This window comes from Gavia stellata, chromosome 1 (assembly GCF_030936135.1).
Source record: "Gavia stellata isolate bGavSte3 chromosome 1, bGavSte3.hap2, whole genome shotgun sequence".
Taxonomy (NCBI): Eukaryota; Metazoa; Chordata; class Aves; order Gaviiformes; family Gaviidae; genus Gavia; species Gavia stellata.
In genome coordinates this window covers 115,318,684-115,342,519 of record NC_082594.1, presented here as the reverse complement: position 1 = coordinate 115,342,519, position 23,836 = coordinate 115,318,684, and the positions used below count along the sequence as shown (strand labels likewise).

General features: G+C 36.4%; 1 protein-coding gene across 1 annotated transcript in view; it reads right to left on the bottom strand.

Annotated features, from left to right (window-relative positions):
- CADM2 (cell adhesion molecule 2) overlaps positions 1-23,836 on the bottom strand; it is a gene marked incomplete at its 5' end in the record, with an annotated part of 228,658 nt that overhangs the window by 20,402 nt on the left and 184,420 nt on the right. Inside the window, one exon of the mRNA XM_059820833.1 lies at positions 22,090-22,209. Within this exon, the coding sequence (XP_059676816.1) occupies positions 22,090-22,209 (120 nt within the window). The remainder of the gene's footprint in view (positions 1-22,089; positions 22,210-23,836) is intronic.

The following is a 23,836-nucleotide window of genomic DNA, read 5'->3' as shown; positions in this document are numbered from 1 at the left end:
ATTTGTGGTAATTCCTACATGCCAGAATGCTCTAAAATTCAGCAGAAAGAGTTACCAGGACCAAGAAAAAGTACTGGATACATTTATTCTTTCTATGTGGTAGGGACAGGGAAAGGAAAGGCAGATTTTCAGAGGTTCCTTAAAAGAATAATGAATTAAAATGAGCATGCCCTTCTCTTAGTTATTGCTGTTATTATTAGTAGCAGGAGTAGGAGTACCAGTTTTATTTTACATATATAGTTCTCTCTATTATTCAGGGAAAATAGAATTAGTGTTATAAACTGGTCTTGTGCTTGCTTCCTCCAAATGCTGTCTCTTTACACACCATTTAAAAGAAACTGTAAGGGATTGTTTAAATACTGATAGGAAATAAGATACGTCTTTCCCTGGATTGCACTATTGCCCATTTCTATTCTTACGGCTTTCAAAAACAGACGCATATCAACAGAGAAATAAAATACGTGCTTGTATATCCCTGTGCATCTTTGATTTTCTACGTGAACACCACTAAAGGAGAGACTGAGCTTTAGGAAATGCTCCTGTTTCCTTGGTGTGCAAAACACAGCCTGCTGGTGCACAGAACTGCTGGGTCCCAAGTATTTAATTGTTATCAAAACCAATGCAGATGAAATGAGAGACATGAAATGACATCCTCTTCGAGAAGAGTAAGGATGGGAATAGCTAGAACGGTGAAACTCAGCCCCTGCTAAGTCAGCAGCAAACTTCAACTAGCAAAACCAGATTTCAAGCCAGAATACTAGCCAGTGCTCTATTCACTGATGTATGATTAGCAAGAACCAGATGGATAAACAATACATACTTTAGGATGTTTTTCCCTTTTTTTCCTTTTTTTTCCCCAATTAGTTGCTTGCTTTGCTGTTGCTAAATTCCTTTTGTTTTCAAAGAATCTCATTTTCTGTCCATTGAAGCAAAACTGAAGAAAAGAAGTGAGAAAATGATGGGGCCACTAGGCAGGTAAAATCCTTGTAAATCCTACTCTGAACTGCTTAATATTCTGAATCCCTACTTCAGGGAGATGAAAACCCTGTTGGCATAGTCTGAGTTGCACTGATGTCTGAGCAGGAAGACTTTACTGTAGATTTGGAAGCTTGACTTGCTAAAAAAAGGAAAGAAAGAGCGAGAAATTAAGATTCCTCTGTTATGCTGGGGTTTTGTACAACACAAGCCTCACTGATAAACAGAAATATAAACAAACAGAAATTAGAAGCATTAGAAATGGTCACAAACTGCTGAAGGTCTCCATTTAATTAGTATTCAAACTACTAGCAAACCATCTAGCTCATTTTGATTCATTATGAAACATTACTGGAGAAACAGAAAAATAACATAATTCCTAATGATTAAGACTGCCATTATGTATATTTGTATAGGCATCAGATTCTTTTCAAGTTGTTGGGACCAAGCCAGGATTCCAATTTTTGCCTGAAGTAGGCAAGAGACTGCTGAAATGAAACTTTAACATCCCTATTGCAAACAAAAGTAGGCCTTGAGAGCGTATGCTCAGTTCAATTGCCTGAACATACTCACAGGGGCAGAGTCTTTTCTACATCATCTAGTGGAATAGAAGTGCTGTTATATGTTAGCTATATATTCATTAACATACTCCAAGCATCTTAAGTATTACTCCAGTTACAGCACTGTATTAAGCTGTGGAATCAGTTTGTTTTTTTCTTTAGCGAAAGAAGATGTAATTAGGACATACTTAATGGATGGGCCAGGAATCAACTCTATGCCTTCCTCACCCACCCACCCTAACTCCCCCAAACAATCTAAACCTGAATATTCCCTCACGTATTCAATGTAACATGCACAATATTTCTAGGTTAGACTCATGGGGCTTGAGCGCTGTAAGCTACTGTTATTTGACAGCCTTCACTGATGTGTAGTAGCATGGAGCGTGCTCAGGGTATGTAAAACCAGATCATTTGGACGAAAATGTCTATACAGATCATTAACTTCTACCCGTTGACGCCTCTCTAGTTGTTTCCAGTGATTCTTCTCTCCCTCATAAACAGCTGAGTATTGACAAAGGAGAGTAAAATCCAAACACTTTCAAATTTTCAGGGCTAAAAGTCACTGGGCTAAAATATGACTGGGTGTGAATTAATTGCTTTCTCCTGCTTCTGTATCAGAGGGAGTAGGGTGGACTGACCAGGATAGGTATCCTCTTATCAGCTAAATTTTCACACCCAGCGTTTCAGTAAAAGCAGGAGTTGAAAAAGGCATGCTAGTAAGTGACAAGAACTGCAGCATCTTCACAGATGGTCTACAGCAGGGGTACAGCTTGGGACCTAGAGAGCGGCATGCCTCTCCTTGCTTTCTGTGGAAAGAACCAGAACACAGCTTCAGCTGGGTGCCGCTTTCCAGTGCTTACTCAAGACAATAAGCTATAAGAGCTTTATTGATGCACCTCAGGTCTGAATAGCATCACCTTTGCTGCATGATCTTCCTAGGAGTGCTCCTGAACATGAAAATCAGCATGATTTTCAGAAGAAAAAAGGCCAATGAAAAGTCTCTAATTACATAGCTCTTTTTCCCAAAGGGAAAAAAAAAAAAAACCACCAAACACAACCCTCCACCATATTAATTATTTTCTTTAATCCACTATATAAGATCCCTATTTTTACGGCTTCATTCTTGGATTTTGTGACTTCTGAATATTGAAACCTGGGGATTTTTGGCAGGAGAGACAACACATATGTATAAATTATTCACAATGTACTTCATGGTCATATAAATCTGCTCTTATTGGTACTACACTCAAATTTAGAGTTGTGTAATGATCACCAGCTTACTCTGATTTCGTAAGAATTGAACTAAATGTTTTACCTATGTTTGCTGTGGTAAATGAACTCTGATATGGATAGCAGCATATTTACATGGTTTGTACATCAGTAAGGTTTTAACAGCAAATTATATTGCTAGAAGATTTAGTTTAACTACATTGGTTTAAGGTAGGGCGTTACTACAGTTGTGATTTAATCATCTTGAAATTTTTAGTATTTTTATCTGTGGTTATAAAATCTAAATTTGTATTACCCCTCTATATGCTTTACATTCCCTATTCCTATCATTTTTATAACATATGGTCCTTAGGTTTCCCCTACTACTTTGGTTAATTGCAGAACTATTACTGCTATTACAACCTTAAGCCACCCATATAATATTTCTTTACATGTACATGGTATTTGAGACTTGTAGCTTTATAGTAGTGTGATTGCCAATTACTTTGATAGTCATTTTACCACTGAACTCACACAGTAGCTGGCCATGGAGAAACATTATTTTTTCCCTTATAGCAGTAAGAGTCACATCAGATGAGCATTCTCTGTGTTATCTCTTTTTTTCTGATAAAGTAAATTATATAGTAGGATGAGTAAATGACTTTTCCATCTGTAATTTGTATTTGCATTATCGGGAAGGAGGAAAACTCATAACTTGGTTTTTATGATTTTATAATTTCATTGGAACTGTGGGACTTGGCAATAAAGAGTCTAAATTTGCAATTCATTTTGTTAAGATGTGTTACATCACTATTATTTATGGCAATAATGGGGGAATTAAGCTGCACTTGCAAGCATCTCTGCCTCCTTCATGACCATTAGACATTTATTGGGTTTACTTACAAATAAAATTTTAAATTTAGGGGAAAAACTTGCAAATTCTGTAACAGTAAAAGAAAACACACTTTATTCAAAAGCATCCTTCAGGAAAGCACAAAGTACTTTACTGTTATGAGTACATGATTTCCTAAGATTTCTTTCAAATGATTTTTACCTATGTTTGCTGTGGTAAGTGAACTCCGGTATGGATAGCAGTATATTTACATTGTTTGTACATCAATAAGGCTATAATAGTAAATTATATTGTTAGGAGATTTAGTTTTACTAAATTGGATTAAGATAGAGGGATATTATGGTTGTGATTTAGTCATCTTGTGATTTTTTAGTATTTTTATATGTGGTTATTAAATTAATATATTCAAATTTACTTTTCTTAACATTGCAAGAAAAATAGCCTTGAAGTCTACATTCATCTTAATCAATAACCTCACAGTTATAAAAACCCATTTTGATTTAACAATTTTATTATTTTTAATAATAATTAAAGCTATGATTTGAGGTTGATAAGTTTTAATTCATTTACATGATGACCAATATGAGATTTGCAATTTTTTTTCTGTGCAGAAAAATCTTAGAACATAGGAATGTCTGTTCTAGATTGGAAAACACCACCACCTAGTCCAATTTCGTTTACAAACAGATGAAAAATGAGATACATAAAGTTCCCCTTGTTCACTCACCCATTTTCTGACTCCAGAGTCTAGAAACTTTCTGCACTGGTGACTGTATTCACATAATCCACTTTTTTCATGTAATTTCTAATTTGATTTAACTGCTACCACCTCTCTTTCCAGTTACCTCTTTTCGAAGCTGAAGAGTACTAGTCTGTTTAATCTCTGTTAGTACAGACACCCTTTTCAAACACCAGCTGTCCTTCTCACATTTTTTTTTTCTCATTTCTATTATATCTTTTTGATACCAGATAACCAGAACTTCATGAAGTATTTGTGATGCAGAGGTGCAGTATTATGCATGTAAGGCACACCATAAGGTGCACTATTTAAGGGGCACCATAGATTTATGCAGTGACCTATCAATGATTTCTTTTTGGGTTTCTACTCCTCTCCTGCTGGTGCCACCATTTTACCTGCTTTTCTGTATCATCACTGAATCCTGACTTGTTTTGAAAGAGCCAGCTGCAATGATCCAAAATCTCTTTACAAAGTATTAGCAGCAGCTCATCCAGACCTCATATTCACTGTTCAAGTGCGTATAGTTGAATTGGTTTTCTAGAACCAATGCATCACTTGCATATATTACTTTTAATATTTTCATTAGATTGCTTCTGCAACTGTGCATTGAGATTCTAGAAAATTTTTAAGTTAGCTAAATGTCACATGTCCATAACAGTCACATCTTTTTGTTTAGTGGCCTCTCCCTGCACAGTGTAATCCAGCTCTTCCTCCTCCTCTGTCTCCTTGGCAGTTGTCCCTTCTCTCCCCGGTGAAGAGCAAAAGTGCTGTGGGGTCAAATGACTGTGTCAATGACACAATAGAGCCCTATGACTTGTTTCTTGGTAGTGAAATAATTAATACCACTTCAGATAACAAATGAAAGACTTCTGTACTATTCACAGTCTTGAAATATCTCAAGTTATTTTACAAGTGGCTTGTGAAAATAGCACTACTGGGCAGGAGGCGTAGGGGGGGTATTATCCCCTTAGCATGTGAAGGAAAAATATGCATAATCTCTGGTAGACTTCTATAAATACTCCAACACTGCAAATTATGAATATTTCATAATTTTATCATAAACGTGATTTTAAAGGTTATGTGAATTGCCAGGTAATCATGTATTTTTGTTAAATACTCCCACTACATAAAAGATCTGTGAAATGGGAATGGGGACTGTTCAGCATATCAGTACATAGTTTTAATTTATTTTAAATTTCTGTCATAAAAATACAGTTGTACTATGGCTGTCTAGAAGCAGTAATATTTAGCATTATCTACTATGGTACTGCAGATGTTCAGATATATATTTTGAAAGCAAGTACAAATTTGAAGTCCCATTACTTTTTCTTTCTTTGAAGCAGGTTCTGTGGACACTTCAGACAGAAACCTGGTCTTATCTTAATATTCACAGCTTATCAAAGTTGTGAAGTGTTACATAAAATAAGCAAACAGAGTAAACGCTTGATAAGTGCATAACAATATAAATGCTTTAACCTTATCATGAAAATTATTTATCTATAATAACACAGACTGACTGCCAAGAAAAAAGAGCAAACAAAAAACCTCATTTTTGTTCTACTTGTCTCAGTATGCAACGAATAAGTGGAAAAAAAAATCAAATTAATGGAATATTTGAGCATGATTATGTCGCAGTGCCTGTTACACAACCTTCCAAATAAGCTTTCTTAAATGAAGCTCAAAGAATGGGTTTAGCCCTAATGTTAAACATGGTCCTAATCTCCCAAAGACACACATGCATTTGACAGATGGAGCTTCCCTTATTTCCATGGGATTGCTCATAACGCACAAAGTGTGCAGGTAACCTTTTGCAGGATCAGGCTGGTATCTACAACCTGATTAATGACATTTGTCCAGAAGACAAGAAATCACAGAGCATAGTAAGGCACCTATCAAAGTGCTCATGTTAACAACATACTGCGTGATTATGCAGTCACAAACTAACTCAATTAACATGTAATTATGATGTATGTTTAATGTCATGTAAAATTGATGAAAAGTTCATAAGATTTCAATACAGGCCCAACAAAAAGATAGCATCTATAAAGTTTAGATTGAATAACACACTGTTAGATGGCAGGTTCCATTCTTTCTAATGCTTTTGCCCTACTATGTATGTAAGTAGTGCTTCCAATGCAGCACAGCTCTGCTGCTGATACATCATTTTGGTTTTGATTGCTGAAAGAATAGTTGTCGAATACAGTCTGGATTCATTCACATTCCTGAAACAGTTAGTGATCATCATATATTTTATGGCACTTATTGCCACAAACCCCCACTTTTTTCACTGCTACATACTTTTATTTTTATGTTTTTATCTGTATTTTTCTTTCACTAAGATACAGGCAATAGAAAAAGAGTAATTAATGCTAATGAAATATCAGAGGATAAAACTGAGATCTTAAAATATAAGATGTTGATGGAAAGAATAAATTTATTGACAAGGGTGAATTAATTAAAAATTAAATAAAGAACAGGCTTTTTTGACAGAAAAGAAAAAGCGCCCATTCTCATGCTAATCATCTTGGAAAATTCCAACACATTTACTACATTCACTAATAAATAAATCATCCACAGTTATTTTTGACCAAGATCTGAATTAGAAGTTAGGTTTTAGTTGATGTTCAGGACTAATAAAGCTGATCTTTGGAATTCTCAGCTGACCAAGACTAACTCTGAGAACATTTGACTGCCATTTTCATTTCTCCCCTTACCAGAAGACTTCCTTTCAGCATACTGTTAATATTGCAATATGGCTAAAATAACTGCACTTTTCCAGTGTTAGTCTATTGAACACAGTATAAATGATCATCTTCCAACCCTTACATGGAGAACTAATGGCTTTTTGAAGCATTAAATAGCCATATATTGAAGGAATCCAGCAACAGATGGGGAAACCTATGACTGTAACACTTCTAAATGTTTGTGTGTCTTTTTTTAAAATTATATTATATTCTTTCATAACTTGAATCCTTTGATTATCATTTATTTGGAAGGAAAGATGAACTCGATTTTAGTGTGTGATATTAAATGCAAAACTTAGATCTTTTCAGGAACCTCTCTCAACTGGAGGTTTATGAGTTGTAGTGCAACACCAGGTATCTGCTGTGGCTACCATCATATAAATCTTAAGGATGAATAGATTAGAACAGAACAGAACAGAACAGTTGAGGTGGAAGGGACCTACAACGATCATGTAGTCCAACTGCCTGACTGCTTCAGGGCTGACAAATAGTTAAAACATGTTATTAAGGGCATTGTCCAAATGCCTCTTGAACACTGACGGTGATGGGGCATCAACCACCTCTCCCTCTAGGAAGCCTGTTCCAGTGTTTGACCACCCTCTCAGTAATGAAATGTTTCCTAATGTGAAGTCTGAACCACCCCTGGCCCAGCTTTGAACCATTCCCACATGTCCTGTGACTGGATCCCAGGAAGAAGAGATCAGCACCTCCCTCTCCACTTCTCCTCCTCCGGAAGCTGTAGAGAGCAATGAGGTCGCCCCTTCAGCCTCCTTTTCTTCAAACTAGACAAACCCAAAGTCCTTAGCTGCTCCTCAATTTGATAAATTAATGCCAATCCTAAGACTATGAATGAATAGAACAATTTAAATATCGGCATAACTAAAATACTTCCACAAGTAAATTACTTCCTTTTTAAAATCAGGTAGTCAATAATAAAAGTGATAGAAATAAAAAGCATGTGATAATAACAAAAAATGTGATAGAGAAATATAAGGCTGAAATGGACAACTGTAGATAATCAATAGGGAACTTGGAGAGGTTACTATGTACAGAAGATTTTAATATTCTCTCATTTCTCCAGCTTCGTTTCTCCTATTGCCTTCCTCAACCATCTGTTTGGCCAGTGACAGACCCATTCAATTTTAGACACCTGTGATTTTAAACAGTCATTAAAAGTTTACTCTGGATTCTCCACTAAAGTTTGTGAAATCACAAAGAATTAGCAGCACCATTCTGTAGCCCTCAAGTAGAAAGAGAGAGAAGGATTTAAGGTATGTCCAATCCTACAAAACCCTAATCAGATGATCCCCAAGGGACTGAAGACTGTATTGTATATGATCTCTGTTAAAAGCACTTGATAGCTGTTGAGCATGTTTAATTTTCATTTATATTGAAATAAAAAATGTGATTTCGGCTTGTGCTTGAATACAGAACTAAGTTCAAATGCCGCCATGCATCCACCATAGATTCAGAGAATTCTTCACAAAATGGTTTAGTATGTTAGGATTTTGAAAGTTGTTCAGACAGACTAGAAACTGGGACATTATAAACAGGGTTAGTAGACTGTAACATAAGATAACTCAGATGTATTTTCAACAGTAAAAAAAAGTAAAAAAAAAAATCCTGAAAGTATTTGAGCAGTGTTAACATCCAAAGCCCTAGAATCTGCTCATTGTGTTCTGTTTTCAGAACAGACAGCTTAACAGTTCATCACTTTTTTTATAAAACAGACACACTAGAAAAAGTGTTTTATACTGACCCATGTGTTGTTCTTACTATAAACACTATTTATTCTGTTAGTATGCACAAGTGCATGCAAGCATTGCCTATAAAAAGAGAAGAAAAAGTTTCTTGCCCTTGAACTTCCCTGATGTTCTTAATTTCTCCATAATACTGCAAATATACCAAGAGTAAGATGTTTCGCACTGCATAAAACCCATCTATTTTATTATGGGGCTGAAGGCAGCCACACACTACTGTGAATTTCTCTTGTGTTTGAATTATTCTCTTGTCTGTTTATTTGGTTGAGAAGGATTTAGAATTATGTAAAGGTCCTACAGTTCACTCATATTTCATATTAAATATAGAGAAGCACATTCTGCACTGCAAATCGAAACTAAAATCTCTGAGTGTCATAGTAGCAATTTGCAGCAAATTTTTCCACAGAAATGATTTGGTAAGAATTACTGAATACCACTCAAAAGCACCAGGAAGTAAAAAAAGTGGACATTTCAATCACACAAACACAGTTAGCACACTTCCACACAGTCATACTATAATACAGGGACTTATGATAACAATAACAACAAAACAGTCCCATAGGGACTAGGAATCTATAAAACCTCTCAAAAATTACTTGGCACAAGGTCTTGTAGTGGAGGAGAGCCAACCTGATTGTAATAAAAGACTAATTTCTTCTTAGCGTTACTAATTCTAGAAATATTGGGAACAGATGCTTCAGAGATGAACTGGAAGGATAGGGCTCTGAAATTAACAACCTTAAAAAACTTAAATAAGCCAGGGCTGCTATTGTTTTGTAAAACACACAGCTTATTTAAAAAAAAAAAAAAGATATCTGACATATGGATGTCCGTGTACAATAGGAACCCAGCACTCACACTAACAAAACTGCATTCTAGGGGATAAACAAGTTCAGGATTGATGGCAGTAACTGTGCCAAAGAATCTCAAAGTGTGCCCAAGAATGCAATTCAGCCCTGGAACAGAATGAACTCCTGCACTGGCAGCAGTACTTGAATCAAACTCAAACCTAAACATTACAAATGTTCCTCTTAGGTCTGTATTGAAAATGACACCACAAAAAAAAAAAAAAAGTGGAAAGGCTTTACATACTAACCTTCTACAACATCCCCATTCTCTAACGAATTGATATAGTCATAAAAGCGAGCTTCTGTCAAGTATGTCCAGGGACCTGGTCCAAAGTCAATGCTAAAGACAGATCGGGCACTTTGAATTCATTAAAATGAAAGTTGTTTCTTGTCTGTAGGGTGCTGAACGCAGTTCATGACCTGGTGTGTATACAGTAGAGACTTGTGAGCCATGAGAAAAGAAATATATAAAATAAATAGAATGGCTTCCTTAAATTGTCAGTCTTGGGGATTTTTCTTTTTTTTTTTTTTTTTTTGACTACCTGTAATATATTCCCATAAAGATTTATATTCCGGCCTTTGTTGCCCAGGAACCTTGTCTCTTACCCTTTATGCTGGAAAAGGAAATTGTATATTAACGTAAATTGCTACTCCTGATACTTCTTTCCCTTGACTGATGGTTTTCTATTACAGGCTTGCAAGAATTCAGGCTGGAAAGAAACCCAAGCATCTTGATTGAAAGGATTTGATACATTCTTTTCAAATTCATGCTATCTAAATCACAGCAGGATGACTTGTAATCAAAGTTTTTCCAAAAGAACATAAATTTGGGGAAAAGGAAAAGGGCATTCAGCCCATTGTAAGTCATCTTGGTTAACACAGTTCCTCCAGAATAGTATATCCCTTCTTCTTTAATGACCCCAGTGCCTCCAATTCCAAACTTGGCTCAGTAGGCTATTGAAAAATTGTATTTCTCTTTGAGTGAAAAGTACTTCCTTGTGTTAGTTCTGAATTTCATTTTTTTCAGTCACTTCCATTTGTGCTTTCCCCGTTCAGTCTTTTATACTCAGCCAAACAGTGAGTCAAGTGTTATTGAATAAGGTTTTCCACCCTGCATTTCTCAGAGTATATGAGTTTATAATTCTCTCTCTTTCTCAATTTTTATGACGAAAAAACCGAACTCAGCTGTGATTAGGTACAGCCATTTACGATACCATACACTTCAAACCAGACTTCTCTTCCATTTCTTTCCTCTAAGGTGTGTCTTAAGCTAATCTTTTAAAACTTTGGTATTCCATTTTTTCACCTTTTTTCACTTCAGCTTTATTGACTCTCTGCTTTTCTGCACCTGGTGTGATGTCCACACTGCAGCAAAATATTAGCCTTTAAGGATTTTTGGTTTAGAGTCTCAAAGTAATAGAACTACAGAAATGCTCTCTGTAATTCTAGTCTCTCTCCCTCTCTTAGTTGTAACAAGGAAACACATTTTAACCCTACTGTCAGAAGCACAGTGGAGCTGAGGCACACACCATTGCCACAGCAGGCCCTGCACCTTCAGCATTTTGGCACGGTGAGCTGAAATGTGCAAGGCACATGGTCGGCATTCCGCTGTACAAACACATCTGTGTCGTGCTGTTACTCAGCCCGTTCATCACTGTGTACACCATGCATTGAAAATAACCCACATAAAGTACAACATCCCATACAGAGGAGATCCAGGCCAAGTACTAAGCCGTGCTGATGCTTCTGTTGGCTCCTGAAGGAGCTACTCCCGTGAGGCGCGTAGACCAGCCAGCCTCTCCAAGCACCACAGCACCCAGTTTTCTCCATGGCGCAGTATCCGAAGTCAACACAGAACGGACACCCCAAATAACTAATGCAGCAAAAAAGGGGGATGGCTATGCAATTGATTTCAATGCTCTGAAAAATGCTAAAATATTACCTTAACACACCCTTTTTTGTATTCACTATCTGAATAACCTCATATACAAAAATTAATAAGTCAGATTAAATCACCTCCAAAGTCACTCTTTGTAGATTTTGCTTTTATTTTATTGTTCTGGGGAATGCTGTAGCTTTGAGTTTTATCAAGGTCATCTTTCATCCAAAAAACTTAATATAATTAGTATCAATTCTGTATTTTGTGAGGCTCACACTGGAAGTTATTAACTGTGTTTCAAGTGGAGTGTCAGAGAAACCAAGGGCAGAGAGAGTAATCTTTTCAGCTTCAAAGGCACAGTTGATGACTTTAGTTCACTAGTTAGTGAGAAAGACGTGCATTTTTTGTTAAAGGTGTTAGCAATAAATTTGAAACTATAAGCATTTTTCTCTCTTTTTCTTTCTGTTCCTCATTTTTAGACCTTGTCGGCACTGCTTCTGTCTTTTTTTAACATCCCACATGGCATTGGAACAGTTGCTTTAGCTGTCCTTGTTGTTAACTGTAATGATACTTAGTTGTATACTTTTGCTTTTAGCAGTGAAGCACTTTATCAGTATCCTGACAGCACAGAACTTGCCAAAGTCTGCCTTACGCAGTAACATCAGAAAAGAAGATCTTGGTTTTCACTGGTACTATCTTTAAATACCTTAAATATCTCTCTAAATAAAATAAGACTATGTTAGCCTTGTGATTTGATATAAATAGAGCAACAATTAAACATTTTAAACAGAAACAGTTTGCCTAATCTTTCTCCTTGTTATAAGAAATGCATTATATTTCCCTTAAAACTCATCATTGAAGATATGCTTGATGACGCCTTTAGAACATACCAAATCAACCAAAAGTCTTAATAAGATCCTAAAGATCATAGATGCAATTCTTTCAAATGAAGTCCAACAATAAATTTTGAAGCATATTTACAGAGTCTTCTTTACACAACTAATAATCACTTTTGAGAAGAAAATACATATGGAATGAGATGCCTTTTTACTGGAGAAAGGTTTAACAAGAACCAATGCATGGTTGTTAACTCAGAGAAATTTAACTGAGAAGCAAGGCTCAAGCTTGTAACAATGAGATAGTTAACTGCCAAAGAGAAACACCAAGGGAAATCTTGGATTTCCCATTTCCTTAGGTCCTGAATTAAGTCTACACATGTTCTGGTGGATGCTCTTTAATAAAATAAAGGTTTCCATTCCTCATCATAAATCTGTGAGAGTGGAATCTATACAAGAGTTTAGGCTAACTGACCCAGTGGGTCCCTCTGGACTTAGCAGATCACAGATTTTATCTACGAATAACATACTAAACTACATAGAGTCCCACTGAAAATTAATGAGCTTATCTATATGTAAGGTATTACATAGAAGAAAGGATATTACAGCCTGTTCTGTCAAGGAGATTCTTCACATATCTGCAGGTCATTCCCAAGCCTATGGGGCACTGCAGGGAACACTGACAATACACTAAAAATAGTCTGCCTCTGTTTGGACTGGAAAATCCAGATTCATCCAAACCTCAAAACTATGTGTCAGCTAGATGGCATAAACTCATTTAACTTATTTGCAAGCCAAACTGCTTGTATAGCTGTAAATAGTTGATCCCCAAAGTCTCTTGAAATCAGTGGAATTCTGGCTTTTAAAGCAGCAGGTATGAACATCTAATATTTTTTTTATTATTATCTTGAAAGTCAGAAGATTATCAAAGATGACTGGAGTATGAAGTTAGTATGAATAATACAGGTTTCACGTCTTGTTTACATCTGAATGTTGAAAATGACTACACATTAATAAAATGTAGGAAACGTTATGACTGAGGTCACCACTCAACTAGAGGTCAGATGAAAATGGTCAGTATGGTTACAGTCTTCAGTATACATTGACTTTGATGTTACACTTTACATAGAGGTGGTGATACTTGATGACTTCAGTCCTTCCCATGTACTTTTTTGAAAGGCTGGTGTTTCCTTGCTAGTTACATGTGGAGGCTGGGCAGAAGGACTGTTAAGACCCTCCAGTCTGTGGCACCTGAGGGAAAGTCTCAGGATGAATTCAAAGCAAAGGACTTTCTTTGCAGGCAGTGAGCATGCTTCCAGTAGAAGGGACTCTTAATTTGGAAAATCTCTTATACTGCTAGTTTACAATAGAGACTGTTAGACTGCATAATTCAAATGCAGTAGGAAAAAACTCAGTCTGATCAGAGCTCAGGTTAGGAATGTTTGAATTCCTGATGCATTGCTGAAGCCTCTCTGGAGCTCAGCTATATAATGGAATCTTTATCAGACCATCAACCAATTGTGATACTTATCTGTACAGCATTGCATTTTGGGTTAAGTGATAATCCATCAAGGCTAGAAATCATTGTGTACTTTTTAAGTTGCATACTTCATTACTGCAAGCTGACAGCTGGATGGATTTGTTAGCACTAGAAATATTTGTTCCAGACACAGAGAGCAGGTTCCTAATGTATGATATTATGGTATCTCCTTTCATTTAATGTATTCAGCATGCCTGTGTTGTAATCTATGTCTCGTTTATGATGTTCATTTACATGGCAAACTACTCAGAGTATGAAATCTATCTTTATTTGTTCCAGAATGCAACAGCCTCATTTCATGAATAATACGACCAAATAACACATAATAATGACGACAGCCTTCATCTTACATCATAATAGCTGTTAAGCAGAGAAAACTGCAATTTTCTAAATTGCATATTTCTTTGCTTTAGCTTGTGAAAGATAAAAATTGAAAAGCCCAAGTACATTTCTTGGCAATCGAGGTAACTAGCATGATGTGGGTCATGTTGGCAGAATTTTTGTTTGTGGCTAGACTGCTTTAGTGCTGTGCATGTTGAGTCGAGGATTACTCTTGGACTGATATTACAACTATAAAGCATCTTTTAAAAGTATTTGAGAACTGGAAATTCCACACAGAAACACTTGCTTTTTCATTTTGGTCTTCTCACAATATAAACATCAGGATATTTCAATTTTTTTAGCATGTGGTGATAATGCAGTTTCAGATTTAGTTTCACACTGCATGGAAAAGTACTTCCTTTCATAACCACAATCTGATGCTACTTACTGCCCTGTTGTCCTATTTCCTCTAAACCACAGGAAGATATCTTCTGTGGATGCAACAATATCCATAATTCCTAGCTTTAATTTCAAAAAATATAGGTTATTTTCATACTATGTTTGTACAGCCTCTTGCTTGGAGCTAGCATGTTTTTGGTCTGTGATCACCATGCATGTGAGCATGTACTGTTTGTCATGATTCTGATTCTTTGCGGACATTCTTAGAAATCTGTATGAATCTAGCTAGTAAAGTAAGAAACTTTTTTGTTTTGTGGGATTTTTTTTGTTTTGTGGGGTTTTTTTGTTGTTTGGAGGTTTTTTTTGTTGGTTGCTACAGGGATATACCTTATACCATGAGGCTAAAGCATAAGAGGAACACCTGAGGACTCCTAATTTTAGCTTTTTTGCTTCTATCAAATCTGTGTGCATGATCCACTGCACTAACATTCTCAAAAGCCACTTTCATGATATTATAAGAAGGCTTTTCCTGGCTGTGTATCAATCAGACCTAAAAACCAAAGGTTCTTTGAGTTAGACTTGATGCTACAATCTCCTCTGTTGATGTAAATTTTCTGAGCTTTGCGAATTCGTAGCATTAATTGTACCACCAAGCCTGGCTAGTGGGATGAAACCCTAATTAAATGTTGCTTGGGGAAATGAACAAATACTCTGTTTCCCCTAAAATGGGCACTGTGAACTACTAAGCCTCTTGAAAATGTACTTGTAGAACTTTAGAAACTCCAAGTCCTGTTCAAAGCATGAGGAGCCAGAGAAGGCACAGACACATAAGGATTGGGCAGGTACACATTAGGAGAATAATTTAATGAGAAAAAGCTGGCAAAATAGACTTAAGCATCAACACTATAGAGCTTTTATTTTTTTTTTCTGTTTTAATTCTATTGTTTTTCTCTCTTTCCAGAAAGTCTAGAAATTAGCAGGAGTCATGCAACTTAAACAGCAAGTGAAAACAAATGAGCTGTATGTACTGAAGGAGTCGGAAGAAACACTGCGGGATCTACAAAGAAACGGACAGAACTAATAACAATTCACCTTCCTTGCTCATGTTGGGCAAAAGTATTCTGGATTCCCCTTGTGCATGGCATAGTTCTTGTGCATCCTGCAAGTACCACAGGAGAAGAGAGGAACACAGGACTGCCTAATCAATTTTTTAAAAAAATCTGGGTTCCAATTTCCTCATATTTCCATAAACACCACATTTGAATCTCACCACAACATGTATATTTCGATATAAAAATTTCAACTGCTTGATCCTAAAACAACTCTCAAATCTTCCCATCATCATGCTGTTTTCTCTCCAGGTACATTGCATCTCTGCTTTGGGTTTGTCCTCCCAGTTGTACAGAAGCCTAGGATTTGGCCCAAGGAGCCACATGGCTACTGATGAGCTGAGGCTATACACAAACAGAGTTGGGGAGTTTTTCTTCCAATGTTGGAGCCCTTGGTGGCAGAGAGCACACAGAAAAGGAGGCAGACAGTGTCACACTCCTGCATCTCCCCTCTGCACCTGTTAGCTAGTAGTGGACCTTGGGAAACTGGCACCATTTCTCTTCCTGGTCTCCTCTGTTTAGCCCATGCAAGTGCCAAGGAATGGAAGGGCACATTCTATTCCTGGCCTCTCTATCACTTGGTTGCAGATGCGGGCTAGGGAAGGTTTCCCACCTACTACTGAGCTGTAGCTTGCAGATGTTTCACCTGGGTAACAGATAGCTCTGACCAGAGACAGCCCTGGACATTTCAAGACTTAGGGAAAGAGGCTTGTAAAATAGGTTTGGGATTTCATCATGGTCTAACTTAGGTTTATCATGATTTATTAGCACACCTTCTAAAGAGCTGGGAAACAAGCAGAATGAAAAATAAAGGCAATGAAAGAAGTCATTATAAAATCACGAGATGGCAGTTCTTGCAAGATGGGTGCTAAAAGCTTACTTGAATGTCTGATGGGAAAAAAATAATGTAAAGAACTGTTGGTTTGAACCTCAAATTGTTTGGCCTCCTGGGAAATCTAGAAGTTGGATAAACCAGTAGGAGGACATTATTATAAGGGAAGGGAAGATGAGAAAGAATAAATAAAAACAGTAAAGTTGTCATTTTCTTACCTGGTTTGAGCAAAACCAGACACAAATTAGATTTTATGTTAATGCTACAGCTATACAGTATTATATAAAACAACTAGCTTTTAGCATGCTATCATACAAAACTGCTTTTAACATTAGACAATGATATTTTTTTTATTATCAGAGTTGAATGCAAGTAAGCATACATAGCTATATTTAAGATACAAGTCTACCCTTATCTCCCTTGTCCCTCACATATTCTATACTTTTCCCTTGCTTTGTTGTTTCTTTCTCTGTCAATATCTGAAAGTGCCAAGTTATATTAATCAGAATATGTGAAAGAAGAATGAAATCACAAGGAAAGAACTGTCAATGCTTAACATTTTTTTGATACGAAAAAACCTGCGGACTACAAATACTGTCCAAGCAGTTCCTGCATTTAAATGGCCTATAATGAAACAGGTATTCTAGTCTTTTTTTTCCCCTTATATAGACTTCAAGGTAAAAATGGGAGAAAAAGAAAATAATGTAATTTTCTAGCTAAGATCGTTGAAATTTATGCTATTAATTATAAATATTCACACTTAAATTAAATTCACAATAGTTTACAAAATTATCACATCCTTAAACCCTTCCTTAATCCACTGTAAACTCTTCTTCTAAATTTAGCTCCACAGATCTCCTTTAAGAAATCTTTCCTTTATACCAGAGCCAAAACCAGTAAAAGCAAAGTGGATTATAATAAAGCAGGGATTTCATTCATATATAAATGTGTACATTCATTGGCTCTGTGGTCACCCTGACTACTAAATAAACTCTTGAACTTTGTAGTGCAGCTGCCTGGGAACAGCATCGTATCTCTGCTATACGCAATGACTTTTGGAGATGTTTTTAGCTGTTGCTATATAAAGCTTTGAACATTCTGGCACAGTCATTATACAAGTGACTCAGCTGAAACTGAATCACCCTGATATGTGCAATTGAACTGAATGGATCTATCTTTTTAGTTTGGGGTGTTCTTGCAAAGTTAATTTTGTACCTATTTGGGGGGTGGTGGTGAGATTTCAATCTTCAATAATAAGTCAAAATTACTAAGTTTTATAACCTCTTTGACTTTTTTTTTCCCCTGACAGGAAAGGATTTAAATTAAAAAAATCGCAGGGTGGGGTGTGTGTGTGATTAACATAATGCCACCCTGTGGTAGGGTTTTATGTCCATTTGTGTGCACAAGCTTTTCTCCTCTGAGAATCTAGAAACACAGAGCTGTTCTGACTTGAGGTGGCTTCTCCTAGAGTGTTAATCACACTCCCTCTCCACCTACAGGACTTTGAAAATTTGGCACAGAACCATCCAAATTAACTTTATGCTAACAAAGAATTTCACCAAGGGAGGCATCCCTTGTTTCACTACTGGGGGCAAATTCACAATCCTCTTGTGCTTCTTCCCAGTCACAAAAGCGAACACTAGCATGGACATGCACAGCTTTCATAAATAACATTACATAAATCTGGAAACTACTCATACAGTGTATAATTATTCTTCCCGTAGTCCTCTAGAATTGTTCCTTCTCACACATTTTATTCCCATTTTGTTCTACATTCCTCATCATGGTTATTAGGCTTTAAGATACCCTTGACAAATATATAAAAGGCAATATTCTTCACTGGCATCAAATTGTGTTTAAATTTTTTTGAGTTAGTAGGTAATGTACCAGTAAAAGAATAATTAATTCCTGAAGGACTGAGCACAAAAGCAAGCCTACATTTGTCTGAGAAAGTGAAAAGTTTGACTAAACAGGATGTTTATGAATTATCATGCTGTCATCCAACTGGATCAGTAGCTTTTTTTTCATGTTGTTTACTAAATGCCATGCAAATTAAGACAGAGATGGGTCACACAGTTCCAGAATTAACTGGTGATGGTTTGGAGAATTTTTTTTCCCCATCAATTCAGGCTTTTGGTAATGATGAGGTACAATCATCATAATGTAAAATGCCTTAGATTTACAGACTCTCTGGGCTTTTTATATCCTGTATCATATTCCTGTAAAGACGTTTCCTGTGACTGGATGTGGAGTAACATATCCTCAAGGTGGACTATGTAAAAGTCATGCAGAATAGAGGAATGTCTTGTAAAATTTACCCGAGGTGATTCATAAGTATCAAGTCATAATTTTAGAATAGAATTAGTGAAATCCATGCAGCAAGATTATTATATCAGCTGTTGGAAATCCAGTTCAAAGATATTATTAATTACTATGTACTACACTATGATGTGGGGCAAACTTCTGTTTCTTTAAGGCATGCTTAAACAAGATCCGATAAAGTAAGATAAAGAGAAAAGCTGCTTCCAACATACCTGGAAGCCAAAAGACAACAAAAAACTTTGTTTTGAAGGCTGAAAATATATGATTACCTTCTCAACTTTATGTCCTCATATACTCCTTTACATCAAAAATTGTATTGGAATAAGAAGCAGAAGTGTCAAAGGAAAATATGTTTATATGGTACTTTTTGCTCAGCCAGAAACAGATACTAGAGAAATCTGACCCTTATGCCGTTTGTACCTCTGGTGTGTAGGTGCTCTGACAATCTAGATAAGGTTCAGTCTAGTATTTCAGGATGGCAGAACTCTGCCTTCACAACATTCACTGTAAGTTTGTGAACATTATTTGTTTATAGGTCCAAGAAAGACAGGAGAGGAAGACCTAAGCAGAGCATCTTGTCCATTACCCTCTGCCATGGGAATCAAGCATTTTTAAAGAAAACAAGGATGAAGGAAGTTGTAGAACTTCAACAGCTACACTGTGTCACTGCGTCCCATGCATTTAGGAAGTTTCCCCACTAAATGCCTTTGCCACTAATTCAGTGGATTTGTTTTCCCCATTGAACTTGGAAAATAACTCTTCATCAGAGTCATACTGACTTTTCTTTTTTGAAAGCAAAAACCAAACAAACTGGTGCCTTCAGCTTTCTCACAGAGCATATCTTCAAACTTCCTGCCCTTGTTCTTTGAACTGTCTTTATTTGTGGTCATCTTTCAGTGTGACACCCCTGTTAGAAACAACACTCCAGTTGTCATCCATTGCTGGATAAAACACCAATTACTTCAGCATTGTCCTAATCATTCATGAATAGGATCACCACATGTCTTTATTTTTGTCTTTCATCTAATGTATTTCTAAACCCTTTTGTTTTATTAAATTTCTCACACCTTGCTAGTTGCAATTACTTTTGCATCTGGGTGTTTCTGATTTTATGCCTGGTTTCCTGTTTCTTCCACACTGATATACTCTGTGACTTATGCTTATAGTAATCTTCTCTTGTTTTCACATATTTTTGGTTTTTGATTCCTTAGACTGTTAGATAGACAACTCCATTAGTCTACTACATGTGTCCTGTTTTTCCTCTGCATTGGGATAGACTGTAATGTTCCTTTCAATACAAGCTTTTCAAGAAATGGTCTTCCCACACTCCTTTGTCTCTTAGATTATCTGCCCAAGAGACCATATCTACCAGTCACTTGAGGTTGAAGTGGTCTCATGTTCTCAGCCATTTTGCTGCATTCACTTCTTTCTCTGGGAAAAGTAGGTGCTCATGTTTTAGTGATTGATCACCTTCACCCAGATTTCCTTCTTTTACCTTCTCTTAAAGCAGTACCTCTTTGTTACTGTAGCATCAAATTGCCTGCATCCTCATACGTGTTAGAGCTGAAGCTTAGAAGAGGGTTCTTCTTTTCCAAATCTTTCTCTTGATGCCAGGCACACAAATGGTGAAAATGAACACTTCAGAGTAAAGGAAAATGAGGTCCTAAACCATACTTAGGAACTAACACAATGTCTTAATAACATCAGTACACTAAATATACAATCACAACAGTGACATAGTTTAGTTATGATCACATAACAAGAAGAAGAAAACAATTCATTAAGGACAGCAAACACCAACATGGCACACCAAGCACTTTGTCCTTCCAGTATCCGAGCCCTCAAAATCTGGGAAACTTCACTGCTTGCCTCAAAACACTCTTTTATAAAGACATGATCATTCCTGTGATTCTGTTCCTTTGCAGGAAATATTCCTCTTGCAACTACTCAGACCCATGAGCACTAGGCTGCTTTCTATGGCCTATCCTGTTTTTCTGGAGAGAAAGGACTACTGTAACACTCTTCCTCTTTTTCACTAAAACACCAATTTTTTTTCACACTATAAGTAATATTAAAGCTTAAAAATGTTATTTCAGGTTTGATGTGAGTTTATTACATGAAGGCCACAATATTAAAATACCAGTGCCCTGTGGAGGAAGAAGTTGGGTGATCTGATACTATCACAATCTTTACACAACAGACTTGCATTTAGGTCAGCTTATTCTTGCAAGTTAGGCAGGTCACTACAACTGATTTGTAACAATGCTTCCAGAAAGAAAAGATTTCATAACTCTGTCTTAACTTTCCTGGCATAATTATACCTCATCATGTGAATACTTGCAGTGTGAATTAATATTATTTCCTCTCTCCTTGCACAATGAAAGCCTTCAACAGACCACATAGGAACCTTCTGCCATTTCACTCACAGTGAGAGGTTACTAGCTACCCAGAAGATGATAATCTGCGAAAACTTACACACACATCTTCACTATTGAACAGTTATCTGATCAGTCACTGAATACAACAGTAAAATTAAGCTTTATATTTTGCTCATAACAAAGCAAAGCATTACTAGAAACATTTAAAAAGCTATAACAGACAAAAACCCAACAGGATGGGGGCTGGGGAGAGGAGAGAGAAATTTCAGCTCATTTACTCTAGTTCTGATAAGATAAAGACACCCCTAAGTTAGGAAGACTTTAAATTGTAAAAGACTAAGAAGGGTGATGTAATGTGATGCCTCTTTGTTATCAAGCAAGATTGCATCAACAGTAATTTCAATGCCGAGACACCTATCTTGCTTTAAACATTAGCACCCAAAATAACCAGTCTTAAAAGGTCATGTTTATTTAAAAATAGCTTGCTTGCAGTTTACATTAAAGTTAATTTACTAACCTTAAAAAAAATTAAATGCAAATGTATACAAATAATTTAAGCATCCTGTCAAAGTTCACATACACACTGCTAGAGCAATGAAAATATTCAAGGTCATATGAAATCTTTCTTAACCATGTACCATCCTGTGGATTATTCTATTAAATATATATTGAACTAAAGTGTTTGAACCCTCTCTTTAGCAATTTCTATCCTTCTTAAAAATAAAACCTACAATTTCCTATTTATAATGTGTTTTTTCAGGCCATAACAAAGAAGCATACTGTACCTCTGGTGCTGATGGCTGTTGCCGATGTGGTTGTGCTGGTTGTTAAGGCTACAGTGGTTGTGACTGTTGCAGTGGTAAGGGAGGGGATGACAGTAGTGGGAAGCAAAGTGTTGAAAACATCTGGTGAGTGGAAAAAAAATATAAAATAAAATCATATCATGCAAACAAAGGAGAACCATAATAGTGGTTTAATTTGTAAATACAAGTATGTCGAAAATGACTAAATTAAAACATGATTAACATAAATTATTACAGGTACAACACAGTACCTTTAAATTCTTGACATTATATCACTCTCAATTTTTATAGTCAATCTTCGAGCATACGGAATTTAAAACACTGTTAAAATGACCACGTTTCCACAGATCTGGAGAGTGACTGTTTAAGTGACAAGAATCCATTTCTTCACTGAGCCATTTTAAATGTCTCATATAGTAGAAACCATATACAGATGAAACATGCTGTGTCAGAGTGGGAGATGAAAAAAACAACACCATCATGCTAAAATAAACACACACATGTTAACGAGAAATGGCTGTATGTTAAAACACCCACTTTCAGACAGACTCAATGGAAGGAAAAGGGGAGAAAATGCTACTAACTATAAAAGCTGCTTTTTCCGGATTGCTTTTCTTCTTCCCACACATTTGTTTAAGACACAGTTGTCTGCTAAGATCCAGAGCAGAGTATATTTCAAAATCTTTACCCTAATTAGCAGGCACAGTCATCTTTCAGTCATCCTTAACACTTAAAATTTATTGTTAATACACACATCAGTATTTCTCTAAAACAGCTTAGAACTAAAAATCAGAAATGCTAATAATATTAGTATTAAAAGTCCTAGGTATGCAAGTCAGAAAAAATGCATAGACCTGATGACAGTACCCTACAAAACCCTTCAGCTTTTGATCAAGTAAGTGCAGGTATGCCAGGCTTAGATGTGCCGCTGCTTCGCTGCAGAGGAACCAACAATGTCTGTTGCAAAATGCTCCAGTACAGGGCAGAACATAACCAGATGTACAGATAGAAAATACTTTGATTACACTGCCAAAAGCAATAAAGACCAGTATCACTTTGCTTATAAGGTGATTGCAGGTTTTAAAGAACAAACAAAAGCCCTGAAGAGGACTAGAGAAAAGCACTTCTATAAGGACATAAAAAGCATCTGATGTTTTGCAGATTATTTATACCGCAGGTTTAAAAGGAAAGGACTAGTTTCTCAGCAGTTGATGGTGAGTAACCCATTCCACACTGATTTCGGTGAAAATATTTCTGAAGGGTGTTATTCAATGCAATAAAAGAGTAAAAATCTGAGCCACGATCTGTCTTCCCTTGCTGTGGAAAGAAATGCAATTGGTTTCTGAGTACCATCAATTCTGACTGAAATCAATGGAAGCTGAAGTAGCTCAGAGCTTTACAGTACCGGGCCCTACAGAACACATTTCAGACACAGGGTCCTTGAGTTCAGCATTGCATAATTACTCTCTTAAGACTTCAAATTAGCCTGCTTACGTTATACTGGATGACAGATTATTTTGCCACTTCAAAAGTCTCCTTGTCAGTTAACTTCTATGAGTCACCTACAATTTTCTGTATTCCTCTGGTTTTGATAAACACCAGCACTATTCTCTCTGGAATCTATACTTGTGGGATTTTCCACTTTCAAAGGCATCAGAAAATGGCATGAGAATCCTTTTTCATCTGTTGCACACCAATATTTAATCTGTTTCTCAGTACAAAATATTCC